This window comes from Salmo salar, chromosome ssa14 (genome assembly GCF_905237065.1).
Source record: "Salmo salar chromosome ssa14, Ssal_v3.1, whole genome shotgun sequence".
Lineage (NCBI taxonomy): Eukaryota > Metazoa > Chordata > Actinopteri > Salmoniformes > Salmonidae > Salmo > Salmo salar.
The window spans coordinates 43,376,156-43,394,902 of record NC_059455.1 but is presented as its reverse complement, the minus strand read 5'-3'; the positions used below and the strand labels follow the sequence as shown (position 1 = coordinate 43,394,902).

Genomic DNA, 18,747 nt, shown 5'->3' with positions numbered 1-18,747 from the left:
GAGTTTTTCATTTCAACTTTGTCTAGTTTCATCCCCATTTTCAAAGGTCCAAAATTCTTCTCAATGAGGAATTGGATCCCAGCCTGTGATTTTAGGGTTTAATTCTCATTGGACAACACCAGTTCCCCCATTTTATTCAATCTGTCAAAAAGCAAACGATATGAAATACAAATTTGAAATAAACGGATGAAAACAAAAAAAAGGGGGTAATTATTAACACATGATCTCATTGCAAAAACCAGAGGTTCTCTCTCCCCACTTGAACCAAATCCAACAATTACAATAAAAGTACCTGTAATAACAGTAGTAATAATAATAATAATAATAAGCATTGTAGTTACTCTTTGGCTGTGTCCCAATTCTCTACACTTCTCCTACAAGGACCAGAAGTGTGCAAGTGCACACTCTGGTAACAGGGTAGAGAATCAGGACGTAGCCTTCCTCCATCTTAAATACGGCAATGCCATTGGGAATTATGTACAGATCTAAATCACACTCTGCCTCCAATACAAAGGAGGTCAATGAGGGCGACTGCTGGACTCTGAGGTCCGTCGTTGCCGGGCGGGCGTGCTGTGCCCGTTCATGCAACCGTTGTGCCGCTTGGTCAGTCCGCCGTTCAGAATGTCCTGGATGTGCTGTACTATCAGGTTTATTGCCACTGAAGAAAAAAAAGACCAGAGGAAGGGAACAGTGAAGTTAGGGTTACCATTGTACATTCACAAAAGGGGTATAAACAAGGAAACTCCCGAGGGAAAATTCATGAGTCATGTAACGTGACGGCTGCATAAGAGCCAACCTTTCCTTACCATAACCCTTCACTATATTGACAAAAAGGGGCAAAAAAAGATTCCATACAACCCAAAGGGTTATTAAAGGATCAGATCTCATGGACGTTCCTTCTTACCCAAGTTATCTGCTCCACGAGGGATGATCACGTCAGCATACTTCTTAGTCTGGAAATAAACATTACAATTACTACGGAAGTATTTGGAAAGATTATGGCTGGCTTCATTGACTAGCACACAATATAACAGGGACACACAGAGTGGAAACTTACTGGAAGACAGAACTCCTCAAAGGCAGGTTTGACAAATGTAATGTATTGAGTAAGAACCTGCTCAAGGTCCCTGCCCCGTTCACCTATGTCTCTTAGCACTGGAAGAAATAAAAGTTTGGAACACACACACACTAGAATTGGAACACAGAACATACACACTAGAATTGGAACACAGAACACGCGCGTTAGAAGTGAAGAAGAGACACTGACACCGAGTCTGACTGGCAAGAGTTTGTACGACGTTTAACCTTATCCAGAAATACACAAGGAAGTGGAGTCAGCAAACACACCTCTGCGTGAGAGCCGCGTGTCTGCATCCGTGTCTACAAACAGTTTCATCTGGAACAGGTCTCTTATCTCCTGGGAGTAGAACATCAGGATGCCCTCAAAAAGCACCACGTCAGCCGGGTACACAGTCACAAACTCATCCTTCCTGGAATCGAACATGACACCATGAATATAAAAAAATAAAATCAGGATGACCCAACAGGACACAACATAAGAACGAACAGCCTGGTATTGTACAAACAGTTTGTATTGATATTTCCTAAGAAAACATCCTGTTAGAGACAAGCATGTGATTTTTAATACCCAACAATGCTATATTAAAACAGACCACAGGAACCTGCTCTACATGGCTGTTCTCAGTAGGTACTACCTGAACTTGACAAATAAGAACACTTGGGTTAGAAACATGTACAGTTATTGTTAGAATACAAACACGAGTAGAGGGGTATACCATCAAGCAGCAGCCAGCTAACCCTGATATATAACTATTGATTTCCTGCTTCATTAAGAAAGCTACATTTTGGATATGCGATTTTGGTTGTTGAGTCAAATTAGACCATGTCCAATTCAAGATAAGATATTTAGGCGAGTTAGCTTGATCCTGCTTTGTAGTACACCCCCCCCGGTGTGTGGACACTGCAACAACGAGGAGCTCACCTGGAATGGGTGAAAAAGTCGTACACAGGGATCTGTACGGTCTTCCCCTGCATAATCTGCCACAAAGTCTTCATGACCAGCTCATTGTCAAAGGCATCTGAAGAATGACAGTTTTAGAGCAAGAAATTCCATGAGATTCACAAGTAAAACAACAAGAGACAGAAATGGCTTATGAGAAAGCAAGAGAAAATAATCATTACAATAGGTTTCTCACTTCTATTCCATTGGTAAAATAACTGACCATTCATGGACCTCTATGTCCCCATCTGCCAACAGTGGCCTCCACTAAATCCACATGTGAACACACGCTATCAAACGCGGCAGCGTAGCCTAGTGGTTAGAGCGTTGGACTAGTAACCGAAAGGTTGCAAGATCGAATCCCCGAGCTGACAAGGTACAAAATCTGTCGTTCTGCCGCTGAACAAGGCAGTTCAGGGGCAGAACTGTTCCTAGGCCGTCATTGAAAATAAGAATTTGTTCTTAACTGACTTCCCTAGTTAAATAAAGATAAAATAAAACACACTAGACTAGTGTAATTGAGGAATCTCTGTGGAGTCTACTGGGTCACAGCTGTTAAGGTCTGTCTCTCAGACCCTGTAATACCCAATAATATCTCCTGACACTTCTTCACACAAATCTAAAAGTATTGGATTGGTGGAGACATGGGCTAGACTAGACATTTTTTATGCCATGCATTTCTCTTAAATCAGTGAGAGGAAATTAACACTTTGGGAGAAAGTAGAGATTGACATTTACATTTACATTTTAGTCATTTAGCAGACGCTCTTATCCAGAGCGACTTACAGTAGTGAATGCATACATTTCATACATTTTTTTTCTGTGCTGGCCGCCCGTGGGAAACGAACCCACAACCCTGGCATTGCAAACACCATGCTCTACCAACTGAGCTACAGGGAAGGCTGATTGAGACACCCCCCCTGCCTTGCAGTAGCCGAGAGAGGCTCTGCTGACTAGGATTATAGCAGGAAGATGGGCTGAGTGTATGAGGGATGGATGGCCAACAGAGGCCAAAAATGGATCAGGTATGCGATGGTAAAAAAAGTGAATGCCTCTGAAATGTTATATGAAATGTGGCCATGGATCACGTGATAAATTGGGTTGTTTGAAATATAATTAAAAAAGGTGAAACATTGTAGCAACTATCAACTGGGTCCGGCCCTGTAGACTATTCCTGCAAGGGATAAGAAGTAATCAGGTTGGCCTGTTTTATGACCTTTTCACTGGAAAGAACTGAAAAGATTTTTCACATACATTGAGGAACTATTATCACTCATTGAATTTACTAAAACAGGCTTTTACTTGCTGGAAAAAAATACTTTGAGAAGCTCCACAGTTCATTAGTGGTGGGGAGTTAAGCCAATAGGAAATATTAAAGCAGATCCCCAAATGGTGACATTTATACAATTGCGCACAGGCCAGGTTGCCTAGGCCTACTTCTATGTGTAATCAGGTACACGTCCTTACCCAACAGTGACAGGAGTGCTCCAAACAAAAGACAATTAATAAATTGACCAAACTCAAATGGAATTAAATAAACCAAAACTGGTTTCTCACAAGTGGAGCATTGGTTGTGCGCTCTGCAAACAATGTGTCCACTCCAACAATGAAAACGGTAAACTAATACAAAAATTCAATGCATTAGCAGAAATTACCGTAGCCAAACACTGTAGATTAGAAATTATGGTTAACATTAATGTACTATTGGTGATATATGCAATGGGGAATTGATAGACTAACAATCAAATGGCAAACAATTCACACAATTAAATTATGAAACAATGAAATAGCACAAATTGGCGCGAGATTGCTTTTTCTGAAGAGCTGTGCATTGTGCATCAGCCACCACGCTCCCCTTCCTGGACTGTGCCATCCCTGCGGCATGAACAATGAATTAGTGCAATGAGACAGGCGCAAATCAGATAGGTGTCTCGTGTGCCATAAATTAAATATATTTGCAACTGCAAAGCAGACCCTTCCAAGCCCCAGCCAGCCACAGCTCCCGGTCCTACGCGTCGCTAGCGTGGCCCCCACCAGTCCTACGCGTAGCCCCCACCAGTCCTACGCGTAGCTAGCGGCCCCCACCAGTCCTACGCGTAGCTAGCGGCCCCCACCAGTCCTATGTAGCTAGCGGCCCCCACCAGTCCTATGTAGCTAGCAGCCCCATAGTTAGCAGTCCTATGTGGACCCAACCCCATACCTGGATGATCGAAGTTGAACTGGCCCTTAAGTGCTTTTGCCTTCTGTTCTGGAGTCAGCTCTCTGTAGAAACTGTCCTGGCTGAGGATGGCTACCTGGAAAACAACGACATAAGTCAGCACTACACTGAGGAAGCTAACCATCTCGGGTTGTATAATACTGGTGTATAGAAAAAAACAGAACAGGGATAGACTGGAGAGAGGTTGGCTACCTGGAAAAATAATGCTGCAGATCGGTCAGGGCTGCACAGTGGAAGCTAAACCCTGAATGCTGTGGCTGTGAGCTACAGTACAGAAAAACCAGGACTGGGGGGAGAGAATAGAATCTACCTGTCGCTGGTGGTGGTCGATTTCGTTCTGGCCCAAAAGCTCCATGATCTTCTCACACACCGACGACTGCAGACACACAGAAGAACACGTTGTAGAAGAAACAATGTTGATGGGTTTATTGTAGACCTAAGCTTGGTCGCCTGCCTTCCCGCCTTTGGGACAACGACTCCCATCGTTAGGGCGGAGACATGAACATCGTCATTATATACAGATCTCTGGTTGCAGTCACATTTCTTTACACAGTTGGAAGAGAGCATGATGCTGGTGAATTTGCACATCCCATGTAACACAAGCGGTAAATCCACGACTAAGCTTCATTGTTTTCTGACACATTCATTTATTTTCTCTCTCGTGTTTCACAAAGCCAGCCACAGAATTGCGGTGCATAGTAGGCCATTTACTGTGTGTTGATTGACAACTGAACAGTAAGTGTCGAACTGACTGACTAAAGTCGATCTTCTATATGCCTTTGACATTAATAAAATCATACATGTCCATGGTATCGCGTCGGGACAAGTAAACCAAAGGACTTCCTAGACGTCGGGACAAGTAAACCAAAGGACTTCCTAGACGTCGGGGCTTGCCAAACAGTGATGCTAAAGTGAGTGACTCGTCTGTAGCCTACCGGATCGCATCGGTGAGAGCCACTCATTTCGCCTTTGACAATTATCTGCAGATAAATTATGAAAACATTCAATGACGATAGTAAATGGTAGTCTTAAACAAATCTACTTTGAAACGAGAGTATACACCTCACACACATGGTTATGGGTTTAAAAAAAAATAATGGTACCTGTACCATGTCAGAGATAAATTGAATACATTTCAACTCGTCAGTTCACACACACAGAGAGAGAAAACTAAAAATATAAAACCATGACAAACACCGGATTAAAAAATAAATATATTTATTGTAAGTAATAGTTATTCATTATAAAAAAATATTCATAACATTTGGTCATTTGACTGGAGGAAAGGGTTTTAAGCATTGTTGTGGACTTACATCCAATTGTTGTTTTTCTATTTAAAAAGTGTGATTGAGCAAAAACCTGAAAAAAAGGAGACCTTTAAACACTTTTTTTTACCCCCTTCTCCCCAATTTCGTGATATCCAATTGCGATTTTGTTTCATCGCTGCAACTCCCCAACGGGCTCAGGAGAAGCGAAGGTCGAGTCATGCTTCCTCCGAAACATGACCCGCCAAAATGCACATCTTAACACCCACCGTCTTAACCCGGAAGCCAGCTGCAATGTGTCAGGAAACACCATTCAATTGACGACCAAAATCAGCCTGCAGGCGCCCGGCTCACCACAAGGAGTCGCTAGAGCGCGATCAGCCAAGTAAAGCCTCCCCGGCTAAACCCTCCCCTAAGCCAATTGTGTGCCACCCTATGGGACTCCCTGTTGTGACACAGCCTGGGATTGAACACGGGTCTGTAGTGACGCTTCAAGCACTGCAATGCAGTGCCTTAGACCGCTGCACCTTAAATACATTTTTCAAACGAATGTGGGCCATTTACTTAATTTTTAATAAAATACACAATTTGATGAACAAACATTGCGGCTGTACCTCGTACACCAGTAGGACACGCTGTACCTCGTACACCAGTAGGACACGCTGTACCTCGTACACCAGTAGAAGACAGTATGTTCTACAGTGTGCTAGTTACTGTACAGTACAGAGTAGAACATACTGTATGGTGTACTAGTTACAGTATGTTCTGTGTACTGCAGTGTGTTCTACAGTGTGCTAGTTACAGTAACTAGTACTAGGGCTGTTACGGTGACCATATTACTGCCACACTGACGGTCACGAGTCAGGACTGCAGTCAAATTTCAGGTGACCGTTTCATCTTCTCCAAGGTCTGATGGTGCCGATGGTCATTAGAAACCTACCAAACTTGCTAACTGCCTCTAATCACTGACATTAATGCAAATGTGATGGAACATCTAAATCAAAAAACACTTCATGCAATTGCTAAAATATACTTAAATATCAAAAGTAAAAATCCTTTCAAATTCCTTATATTAAGCAAACCAGGAGCACACCAACACGCAGACATAATTTACAAATGAAGCATTTGTGTTTAGTGAGTCCGCCAGATCAGAGGCAGTAGGGATGTTCTCTTGATAAGTGCGTAAATTTGACCATTTTCCTGTCAAAATGTAACAAGTACTTTTGGGTGTCAGGAAAAAATGTATTGGGTAAAAAGTACATTATTTTCTTCAGGAATGTAGTGAAGTAAAAGTAGGCAAAAATATTAGGCTGTCCGACAACAAAATCTTGGTCATCAAAGTCTGTTCTTTCGACTAATCGATTGGTCAATAAAAAAAATAAAATAAAAAAATCTATATAGACACTCCCTATGCATTTTAATAAAATCAACTATATGCATTGAATTTGTCTAATGACATAAGACAAGAGATGTAGCCAGAGATCTAGATAATCTCCTCCTTCTCCTGCTGGATTTCAGATTCTGCTATTACTCCAGACCTGCCAACCCTCTCCAATGCAGAACATTGGAGATTCAACTCGCCCGCATAGCACACACCGAATTGGGGTTCTTTCCCCTGACACTCGTGCGCGCCGTTTGTGAGTCTTGGTACAATTCTATAATTGCCAAACAATCAAGTATATAAAAGTTTGGAATACTTTGACAGCATTCCATTTACACATATGGTAAAAGTCACTAACAAGATCTAAATAGAAAGAACAAAAAGAGCCTTTATTCTTTGAGTTTAAATTTTTTTCCAACAGGAGTTATTTGTTTAGGTACAAAATATACAATTGTCTAATCCACACATTTTTTTTACTGATATGATAATACATATCTGAAGCAGAGCATTAGTATCGAAGAAACTTGTTATCCATAAAAATGAAAAAAGCCATGTTAGGAAACAGGGGGTGAGAACAACTCTTCTGGAGACCTTCAAAATGTTCAGGAAATCATTTCCTAGACAGATTTGCCTGGTAGCTAGCAGATTTAACCTTACGCAGCAGGGCATCCGGGTAGACTTCTCTGTGGCAAACAGTTCCTCTTGTAATCATTGATACCTTCTTGGTAACGAGGGCACTCAGCATGTCTGTACTGAGGGAGGCTCTGTACTGGGTTTTGTTCTTGGAAACGAGACTGAATATTAGTTCGCAGCCTGCATCGCTGTGGAATATGACCAATATCCCCAGCATCACAGCCGAAAGGTGGGAGTTGACCAGGCTGCCCCCCCTTTTACTTGTGCCAATTTCTCTCCAGGCCTGATCTGTGCTCAAAAAGGTTGTTATTTTTTGTATTTGCATTTAATTTCTTTCACTAGCAAATGCAGTGAACTGCTGTCACTTTAGAGCCCACTGAATGTCCAGCTTATGTTCACTAACGTTAGCTTGAAACAATTAGTGTTTAACTTTCCACAACAGAGTCGAAAAGGGATTTGTCCATGTGTTTATGTACAGCTGACAGTCGGCAAACTCATCACAACAAGCAGGAGGGGCAGACACGGGGTAGCGACGTCCAACAATGACGTATTAAATAGAATGTATTTAATAGAATACTTTTAACTCGGATCTCATACCTGCGTACATGGACAGAGAATTGCGTAGTTAGTACGCAAAATGCGTGCATGTTGGCAGGTCTGTTTCTCTCCTGAAGTTGCCGGTAATAGGCTACACGAGGAGTCGGCGACCTTTCTCATGTGAAATGCCTATTTATCTGATCATTTCTACCGATCCGCGTGGCAGTTTGTTTTCATATGCACATTTTCATGGAACAGGTTAATTTAATTTACAATGTCTTCATATCTTGAAATGATTGTCAAGTGGTTAATCAAAATTCTATCCAAACCTAAATGAAAGTGACACTATTGCAAACTACAGTACCAGTCAGAAGTTTGGACATCTACTCATTCAAGGGTTTCTCTTTATTTTTACTATTCTCTACATTGTAGAATAATAGTGAAGACATCAATACTATGAAATAACACATATGGATCCATGTAGTAACCAAAAGAGAGTTAAACAAAAAATATATTTTATAATTTAGTCTTCAAAGTAGACACCCGTTTGCCTTGACAGCCTTTCACAAGTAAATATGGACAGTTCTTCCAACATCTAATGTGTTAGTCTGCACTTGTAGCCTATGAGAAGGACCCCATCATGTGACAGGCATTGGCTAATAACTGAGAGGTGCTTCGTAGCACGCACCTGGGAGAAGGGAATTCAAATTCTTTATATTCAGCACAAGAGCACAACGGTCACTGGCCGCAAAATGCATGGATTTTTTAGGGGGCATTATGGCCACAAAGGGGACTCCGCCTGGAAATTCAAGGCATTATCAAGTGCTTGTCAAATTGTGAATTCGGTGCTGATGAAGTGTGTGTACAGCCTGCGCAAAAAACAAAGCTCATGCCTTCCATGCCACTTTTTTCAAATCATCATTGGAGTTGTATCATGCAGCCTTAGAATGTATTAAATATCAAAACATATACAGTGGGGGAAAAAATTATTTCATCCCCTGCTGATTTTGTACGTTTGCCCACTGACAAAGAAATGATCAGTCTAATTTTAATAGTAGGTTTATTTGAACAGTGAGAGACAGAAAAACAACACAAAAATACCAGAAAAACGCATGTCAAAAATGTTATAAAATGATTTGCATTTTAATGAGGGAAATAAGGTTTTGCAGAGGGGTCAAAAAATGACTTAGTACTTGGTGGCAAAACCCTTGCTGGCAATCACAGAGGTCAGACGTTTCTTGTAGTTGGCCACCAGGTTTGCACACATCTCAGGAGGGATTTTGTCCCACTCCTCTTTGCAGATCTTCTCCAAGTCATTAAGGTTTCGAGGCTGACGTTTGGCAACTCAAACCTTCAGCTCCCTCCACAGATTTTCTATGGGATTAAGGTCTGGAGACTGGCTAGGCCACTCCAGGACCTTAATGTGCTTCTTCTTGAGCCACTCCTTTGTTGCCTTGGCCGTGTGTTTTGGGTCATTGTCATGCTGGAATACCCATCCACGACCCATTTTCAATGCCCTGGCTGAGGGAAGGAGGTTCTCGCCCAAGATTTGACGGTACATGGCCCCGTCCATCGTCCCTTTGATGTGGTGAAGTTGTCCTGTCCCCTAAGCAGAAAAACACCCCCAAAGCATAATGTTCCCACCTCCATGTTTGACGGTGGAGATAGTGTTCTTGGGGTCATAGGCAGCATTCCTCCTCCTCCAAACACGGCGAGTTGAGTTGATGCCAAAGAGCTCCATTTTGGTCTCATCTGACCACAACACTTTCACCCAGTTGTCCTCTGAATCATTCAGATGTTCATTGGCAAACTTCAGACGGGCATGTATATGTATTCTTGAGCAGGGGGACCTTGCGGGCGCTGCAGGATTTCAGTCCTTCACGGCGTAGTGTGTTACCAATTGTTTTCTTGGTGACTATGGTCCCAGCTGCCTTGAGGTCATTGACAAGATCCTCCCGTGTAGTTCTGGGCTGATTCCTCACCGTTCTCATGATCATTGCAACTCCACGAGGTGAGATCTTGCATGGAGCCCCAGGCCGAGGGATATTGACAGTTCTTTTGTGTTTCTTCCATTTGCAAATAATCGCACCAAATGTTGTCACCTTCTCACCAAGCTGCTTGGCGATGGTCTTGTAGCCCATTGCAGCCTTGTGTAGGTCTACAATCTTGTCCCTGACATCCTTGGAGAGCTCTTTGGTCTTGGCCATGGTGGAGAGTTTGGAATCTGATTGATTGATTGATTGCTTCTGTGGACAGGTGTCTTTTATACAGGTAACAAGCTGAGATTAGGAGCACTCCCTTTAAGAGTGTGCTCCTAATCTCAGCTCGTTACCTGTATAAAAGACACCTGGGAGCCAGAAATCTTTCTGATCGAGAGGGGGTCAAATACTTATTTCCCTCATTAAAATGCAAATCAATTTATAACATTTCTGACATGCGTTTTTCTGGATATGTTTGTTGTTATTCTGTCTCTCACTGTTCAAATAAACATATAATTAAAATTATAGACTGATCCTTTCTTTGTCAGTGGGCAAACGTACAAAATCAGCAAGGGATCAAATACTTTCCCCCCCCACTGTAGCCCGTTTGTAGAACTAAAATAGCATAAACAGCTAAACTAAGCATATATGAGGACCTGTTTCTTTGTTAACCGCTCAAAACAGAATAGCCGCATGTGCGCACTCGTTTGGAATAAATATCCTTTCTATTTTATTCAGCTATGTTCAATTGTATTCTTCATACTAAAAAAAGAATGCCACAGAATTCTAAGCAACTAACTCACTCAGAGTATGCTATTCTGTTCTTCTGAAATAGACTACATTTTCTTAATTTCTTGTTTCTAAAATAAATGGATTGATTGTGATAGTGTAGGCTATATTAAAATGGCTTTATTAGACTGTCGATGTTCCTCAGGTCTGCATCAGTGGCTTGTAGGCTGTGTGTGGAAGCCAGGAGATGCTAAATGTGTTTGTTAATTAACGGTCAATTACCGTGAGACCGCAGTTATTTGCTTGGCAATCATTGTCTGCCAATTTCATGACCACCACAGCCCCACACAGTACCCCAGCAAAACATACTGTACCCAGTAGAGGTCGACCGATTATGATTTTTCAACGCCGATGCCGATTATTGGAGGACCAAAAAAGCCGATGCCGATTAATCGGCCGATTAAAAAAATGTATTTGTAATAATGACAATTAGAACAATACTGAATGAACACTTATTTTAATACATCAATAAAATCAATTTAGCCTCAAATAAATAATGAAACATGTTCAATTTGGTTTGAATAATGCAAAAACAAAGTGTTGGAGAAGAAAGTAAAAGTGCAATATGTGCCATGTAAGAAAGCTAACGTTTAAGTTCCTTGCTCAGAACATATGAAAGCTGGTGGTTCCTTTTAACATGAGTCTTCAATATTCCCAAGTAAGAAGTTTTAGGTTGTAGTTATAAGAATTATAGGACTATTTATTTCATATACCTTTGACTATTGGATGTTGTTATAGGCACTTTAGTATTGCCAGTGTAACAGTATAGCTTCCGTCCCTCTCCTCGCTCCTATCTGGGCTCGAACCAGGAACACATCGACAACAGCCACCCTCGAAGCAGCGTTACCCATGCAGAGCAAGGGGAACAACTACTCCAAGTCTCAGAGCGAGTGACGTTTGAAACGCTATTAGCGCGCACCCCGCTAACTAGCTAGCCATTTCACATCGGTTACACCAGCCTAATCTTAGGAGTTGATGGGCTTGAAGTCATAAACAGTGCAATGCTTGAAGCATTGCGAAGAGCTGCTGGCAAAACGCACGAAAGTGCTGTTTGAATGAATGCTTACGAGCCTGCTGGTGCCTACCACCGCTCAGTCAGACTGCTCTATCAAATCATAGACTTAATTATAATATAATAAACACACAGAAATACGAGCCTTAGGTCATTAATATGGTCGAATCCGGAAACTATCATCTCGAAAACAAAACGTTTTTCCTTTCAGTGAAATACGGAACCGTTCCGTATTTTATCTAACGGGTAGCATCCCTAAGTCTAAATATTCCTGTTACATTGCACAACCTTCAATGTTATGTCATAATTACGTAAAATTCAGGCAAATTAGTTCGCAACGAGCCAGGCGGCCCAAACTGTTGCATATACCCTGACTCTGCATGCAATGAACGCAAGAGAAGTGACACAATTTCACCTGGTTAATATCGCCTGCTAACCTGGATTTATTTTAGCTAAATATGCAGGTTTAAAAATATATACTTGTGTATTTATTTTAAGAAAGACATTGATGTTTAGGTACACGTTGGAGCAATGACAGTCCTTTTTCGCATATGCGCACCGCATCGATTATATGCAATGCAGGACAGGCTAGATAAACTAGTAATATCATCAACCTTGTGTAGTTAACTAGTGATAATGATTGATTGGTTTTTATAAGATAAGTTTAATGCTAGCTAGCAACTTACCTTGGCTTCTTACTGCATTCGCGTAACAGGCAGACTCCTCATGGAGTGCAATGTAAAGCAGGTGGTTAGAGCGTTGGACTAGTTAACCGTAAGGTTGCAAGATTGAATCCCCAAGCTGACAAGGTAAAAATCTGTCGTTCTGCCCCTGAACAAGGCAGTTAACCCACCGTTTAGGTCGTCATTGAAAATAAGAATGTGTTCTTAACTGACTTGCCTAGTTAAATAAAGGTGTAAAAAAAAAAAAAATACCAAAAAAAGGATAAAAAAGTTAAGAAAATGAAAAATTATAAACAGAAAAATAAAAAAACAAAAATCGGCAAATCGGTGTCCAAAAATACCGATTGTTATGAAAACTTTAAATCGGCCCTAATTAAATCGGCCATTCCGATTAGTCGGTCGACCTCTAGTACCAAGTACCCCAGAAAAACATACTGTACCCAGCACAACATACTGTACCCAGTACCCCAACAAAACAGGGAGAACTATGGAAGTACCACCCTGTACCCAAGTGCCCTTCCCAGTGCCCAGGCCATCTGTCCTCACCGACACACTCAAATGCCAGGATCTCCCATCTACCAGGCTGCCAGTGCTGACGGGGCATTCTCCTGACCTGCCACAGACTATGGTGCTTTTGTGTCCGTGAAAAAAAAAGTGTCACAATGAAATCGGACGCCCACTCCGGAGACCGTGTTGTTCAGCACTGCAGCACACAGACTAACCTAAAGCTGCTCATCTAAGATCCTGTCAAACATGATGTAGCTTCTATATACAGACTATGATTTGGCAAGACATAAGACTACAGCAGGGTGCGTGTACAGTAAATATTAGATTTTTTTTTACATTTTAGTCATTTAGCAGACGCTCTTATCCAGAGCGACTTACAGTAGTGAATGCATACATTTCATACAATTTCATAATTTGTTTTTTCTGTGCTGGCCCCCCGTGGGAAACGAACCCACAACCCTGGCGTTGCAAACACCATGCTCTACCAACTGAGCTACAGGGTAGGCTGTAAGTAATCTCAGTTAGCAAATACAAGCATGCAAAAGCCTGGATACCATTCAACCCAGAGCCACATTTGTAAGTGCACTGAAACCATAGGGTAATGTGACATCATGTTTGTTACACCATGTTTGATATACCATACTGCAGGTTATTACTGTTCGCTCACTACTTCCTCATAACGCAATGGGCCAGCAATCCCAAACCACCCCACCTCAGTCACACCCAACACCATGTACGGGGATTTTCAAGGAGCCAAACAGTGGCCCTATGCCAAAAGTTAACTTCATGTGTGGGTCAACCGAACAATAGGAACAGAGGAGGGTAAGGAAGGGGCCGGGGAAAGGACATTGTGTGGAAGCTTCCATCGAGTTCTATTAAGAATTTTAACTTTAGTTCATTTCACAAGCTTATTACATATGCCTTGTGATATACAAAGCAAACTAATAATTTGCTTTCCAAACTACTGTTGGTATCAAGACTGGTATTTAATTGTGGTCTCAAACCAACAAGTACGAACAAATAGTGGAAAACTAAAGGCCATACTAGGCTCAGTGTTAACACGTCATTATCAAATCACACAAAGCTATTAACTACATAGTGTGGTAACTACATAAAAATCTTGACTGCGTCCTGTACTATAAAAACAAATAATCTAGCTAACAAAATACATTTCTTTGTAGCCTGGGCACAAGTATTGTTAGCTAACATTCCACTCATTTCATTTGCCAAAGATAGGAGTGGAATGAATATGATCTAAAAAGATTGGTTACCAGACTAGTTTCTATCCCCACATCTGAAAAATCCATGTTTGTCTCATTTAATCCCATCGCTGAGAAAGTGAAGAGAATATTATGCTTCGTTGTCTCTTTTAAAAAAAAGAGTCATATATTGCTGTCAAAAACTGAAGGATTATCAAGATGAATATATTCTGAAATGGCAATGGATGTTCCCCCAAACAACAATTAAAAAGACATAGACAGCTTCCATTTTGTTTGAAGGAATACTTTTATTTTATTTTTTATAAATCAAGGATGTTTAAATGTGCTTGATTTTGGTACATCCAACATTATTTAAGACTAGATGGATCAACAATTAAATCAATTTAAGGATAGGATTTGTAATATTATCCCAAATCTTGTTTTTGAAAAAACGAGGTTGGAGTCATTGAATTTTTCCTAAAATGTAACTTCACTAAATTAGCCAATTTCCATAAGCAAGCATTACTATCCTGGTTAATTGTATATAAACAATTTCTCCCCTCATAGGTGTTTGAGTTAAAAATAAAACATCTTAATTTTTCAAAGATGGTTAGAGAACGTTATTTTGTTAGTGACAATTATTTAATGACAAATGTACAACTGTATAATTCTGTTAAATGGAATTCCAGGTACAGTACCAGTCAAAAGTTGACACCTACTCATTCAAGGGGTTTTCTTTATTTTCACACATTGTAGAATAATAGTGAAGACATCAAAACTATGAAATAACACATATGGAATCATGTAGTAACCAAAAGTGTTAAGCAAACAAAATATATTTTTGAGTTTAGATATTTCAAAGTAGCCACCCTTTGCCTTGATTACAGCTTTGCACACTCTTGGCATTCTCTCAACCAGCTTTGAGGAATGCTTTTCCAACAGTCTGCAATCCAACTCATCTCAAACAATCTAAACTGAAAAACAAATGATGTACCACTAAGCGCAAACCAGAGGGGATGGTGTATCGCTGCAGAATGCTGTGGTAGCCATGCTGGTTAAGTATGCCCTGAATTCTAAATAAGTCACCAACAGTGTTACCAGCAAAGCACACCATCACACCTCCTCCTCCATCCTTCACAGTGGGAAACACAAATGCGGAGATCATCCGTTCACCTAGTCAGCGTCTCAAAAAGACACGGCTGTTGGAACCAAAAATCTCAAATTTGGACTCAGACCAAAGGACAGATTTCCACCGGTCTAATGTCCATTACTTGTGTTTTTTGGCCCAAGCAAGTCTCTTCTTGGTGTCATTTAGTAGTGGTTTCTTTGCAGCATTTCGACCATCAAGGCCTGATTCAATCTCCTCTGAACAATTGATGTTGAGATGTGCCTTACTCTAACTACAAAGCATTTATTTGGGCTGCAATCTGAGGTGCAGTTAAGGCTAATGAACTTATCCTCTGCAGCAGAGGTAACTCTGGGTCTTCCTTTCCTGTGGCGGTCCTCATGAGAGCCAGTTTCATCATAGCGTGTGATGGGTTTTTGGACTACACATGAAGAAACTTAAGGTTATTGACATTTTCCAGATTAAGACATGAAGGTCAGTCAAAGTAATGATGGACTGTCATTTCTCTTTGCTTATTTGAGCTGTTCTTTCCATAATATGAACTTGGTCTTTTACCAAATAGGGCCATCTTCTGTATACCACCACTACCACCTTGTCACAACACAACTGATTGGCTCAAACACAATAAGGAAAGCGCAATAAGGAAATCAACTTTTAACAAGGACTACCTGTTAATTGAAATGCATTCCAGGTGACTACCTCATGAAGCTGGTTGAGAGAATGCCAAGAATGTGCAAAGCAGTCAAGGCAAAGGTTGGCTACTTTGAAGAAACTCAAATAAAATATATTTTGATTTGTTTAAAACTTTTGGTTACTACATGATTCCATGTGTTATTTCAGTTGATGTCTTCAACTGAAATGTATAAAAGAGTACAATGTATAAAAGAGTACAAATTAAGAAAAACCCTGGAATGAGTAGGTTAGTCAAATTTTGACTGGTACTATATATGCCATCGTTTTATATGCAATACCTTACAGGTCTTATAAGACTTGTACAGGGAAATGGACTTGTCACTTAATGGACTTGTACAGGGAAATTATGTTCATTAGATGAAGAATTCAGTTCTGTGTGCACTAATAATTATATTAGAAGATATGTACCGAGCCTGCTTTTCTTCCTGCAAAAGTATACTAGAATAGAATAAAAGAAAAAATATTTTTTATTACTCGGAACTGACGCCCGTTTCCCGCTTGAGCCCACGTCTGTTATTGTTATGTAGCTAATATTAGCTAGGTAGCTACGCGTCAATAATCGATTCAACTGAAATAGCCAGTAGTCGTGTCCCCCGTCAATAAATAAGTCAAACAGTGGATAATAGCCACATTGTGTCGAATAGTTCGTCACTTTGACATTCAGAAGAAGGTACGAACCGTGGTCTTATTCGGCTAACCCGCGGGGCTAGCTAGCTAATCAAAGAACTTTAAACAAAAGAATGATTTAGCTGGCTGTATGGCGCGATAGATAACAAGCTAACGTTAGTCTCCATAGCCGATTTGGGTAGGCTCTCTATAGCTGTGTGTGCAACAACAACAACAAAAAGTAGCTAGCTAACGTTAGCTGTCTAGCCAGTCTAGTTACTAACATAACGTTAGCATGTAGTACCGGGGATAAAATATAACGATTACAGTTTAGTTAATTTACTAACTAGAAACTGTTGGTTGATTTGATAGCCAACTATAATTAACTAAATGTATTGCCAATTAGTTTTTTTAATAGTACAGGACGCAGTCAAGATTTTTTATGTTGTTACCACACTGTTTCCATTGTGTGTGGTGGAATTAGGCATCCTGTGGGCAAGGGAAATATGATGCCAACGGATTAAGGAAACCACAAAAGTTACAATCAATTAGCCAACTCATTAATAAATGCTGATTACTCAAGATTGGCAAGGGGTTGATGTCATTCAAACCAACAGTTTGACATGAGCCACGCGGTCGGCGAGTTTACGAGCGACTTGAACACATTCCATCAGTTGCAAAAACATACAACAATAGACAATATATGTAAGGTGCTAACCTTGCCACTGGCAGTGCCTCCGGACACACCGATAAGGAATGGTTGTCGGATAACGTTGTTATTTTCGGCATAGTCACTCAGATGTGTTTCAGTGTCCCCGGCCATGCTTGCAATAACGTGCCTACAACAACGCAGCTGGGAAGAATACACTGTCCCGCTGAGCTCCTCCCATCATTTCCTTCACTAAATGTATAACTTTTATTTATTTATTTTGTATTAAGGAATTTTTCAAATGTCCTGGTCTTGCACATAATGTGATTTGTATATAAATTGATTAATAAAGCTGTATTATTTATATAAATTCATTGCATGTTTGCGCTTCATAAATTGTTAGTGCTATACAGAATCCTTGGAACAACCCTACACTAAAACCTAACCTTAACCCTTACCCTAACCCTTATCAGAGTTGGGTAAGTTACTTTCTAAATGTAATCCTTTAAAGTTACTAGTGACCTGTCCACAATTGTAATCAGTAACATAACTGTTTGCATTACCCAACACTCAGTAATGTAATCTGATTACTTGCAGTTACTTTTGGCTTATTTCGATTTGAGTCAGAAACATTAATTCTAGAGACAAAATTTACGAAGTTATCTACGAAGTGTAAACAGGATACTTTTGTCCATGAAGTCAGTCTCGTCCAAAACAGAGTTTTGTAAGTGAGTTCGTCATGATTTACTGTAGGGTAGGGTATCGATTACGATCACGCTCACTTGCCCAGTGCCCAAGACATCGTATGTAAAATTTGCCTATTTGATTGCGAACATAAAAAAAAGTGTAATAATATATATAAATATATATATATATACACATGGGCAAAACTTTGGTTTTAGAAGTGGGGGGGCATACTTTATTTTTTATTATCCATTCGGAAAAACACTACAAACAGCCTTCCCCACCGCTGGGAGGCGCTCGCATCGTCCTAAAGCACAACTGACCTTTTTTTTGTATCACATTCCAAAGATAAAACGGGGGACAGAAATGCAATTTCAGAATGTCCCCCCCCCCCATCGCCTGTGAAAGTTGCACCCCTGCTTGTATTTAACACCTAGACAACCAGGTGATGCCAAGCGTGTGCAAAGCTGTCAGCAAGGCAAAGGGTGGTTACTTTGAAGAATATAAAATATATTTTGATTTGTTTCAGTTGTTTGGTTACTACATGATTCCATATGTGTTATTTCATAGTTGTGATGTCTTCATTATTATTCTACAATGTAGAAAATAGTAAAAATAAAGAAAAACCATTGAATGAGTAGGTGTGTCCAAACTTTTGACTGGTACTGTATATACAAATCACATGGAAAGTATTCAGACCCCTTGACTTTTTCCACATTTTGTTACGTTACTGACTTATTCTAAAATGGAACAATAAAAAAAAAAT

At 40.5% G+C, this 18,747-nt stretch overlaps 1 protein-coding gene across 1 annotated transcript; it reads right to left on the bottom strand.

The window, feature by feature from the left end:
- Window positions 1-84: 84 nt before the first annotated feature.
- On the bottom strand, window positions 85-17,526 carry uck2b (uridine-cytidine kinase 2b). The gene is made up of 8 exons (XM_014141276.2): window positions 17,367-17,526; window positions 4,549-4,614; window positions 4,221-4,314; window positions 2,003-2,099; window positions 1,348-1,490; window positions 1,058-1,155; window positions 905-953; window positions 85-658 (listed from the first exon to the last, which is right to left on the bottom strand). Exons 1-8 carry the CDS (start codon window positions 17,469-17,471, stop codon window positions 519-521), a joined length of 792 nt encoding a protein of 263 aa, XP_013996751.1. The 5' UTR covers window positions 17,472-17,526; the 3' UTR covers window positions 85-518.
- Between the last annotated feature and the right edge of the window lie 1,221 nt (window positions 17,527-18,747).

Bases quoted from the DNA above. Each gene is read 5' to 3' on its own strand.
- uck2b (XM_014141276.2), bottom strand. From the start codon at position 17,471: ATGGCCGGGGACACTGAAACACATCTGAGTGACTATGCCGAAAATAAC. The intron at 4,315-4,548 runs GTAGATTCTATT...GTTGTTTTCCAG, and splicing joins TCGACCACCACCAGCGACAG to GTAGCCATCCTCAGCCAGGA. The intron at 1,156-1,347 runs GTGTGTTTGCTG...TATTTCTTCCAG, and splicing joins CACGCGGCTCTCACGCAGAG to TGCTAAGAGACATAGGTGAA.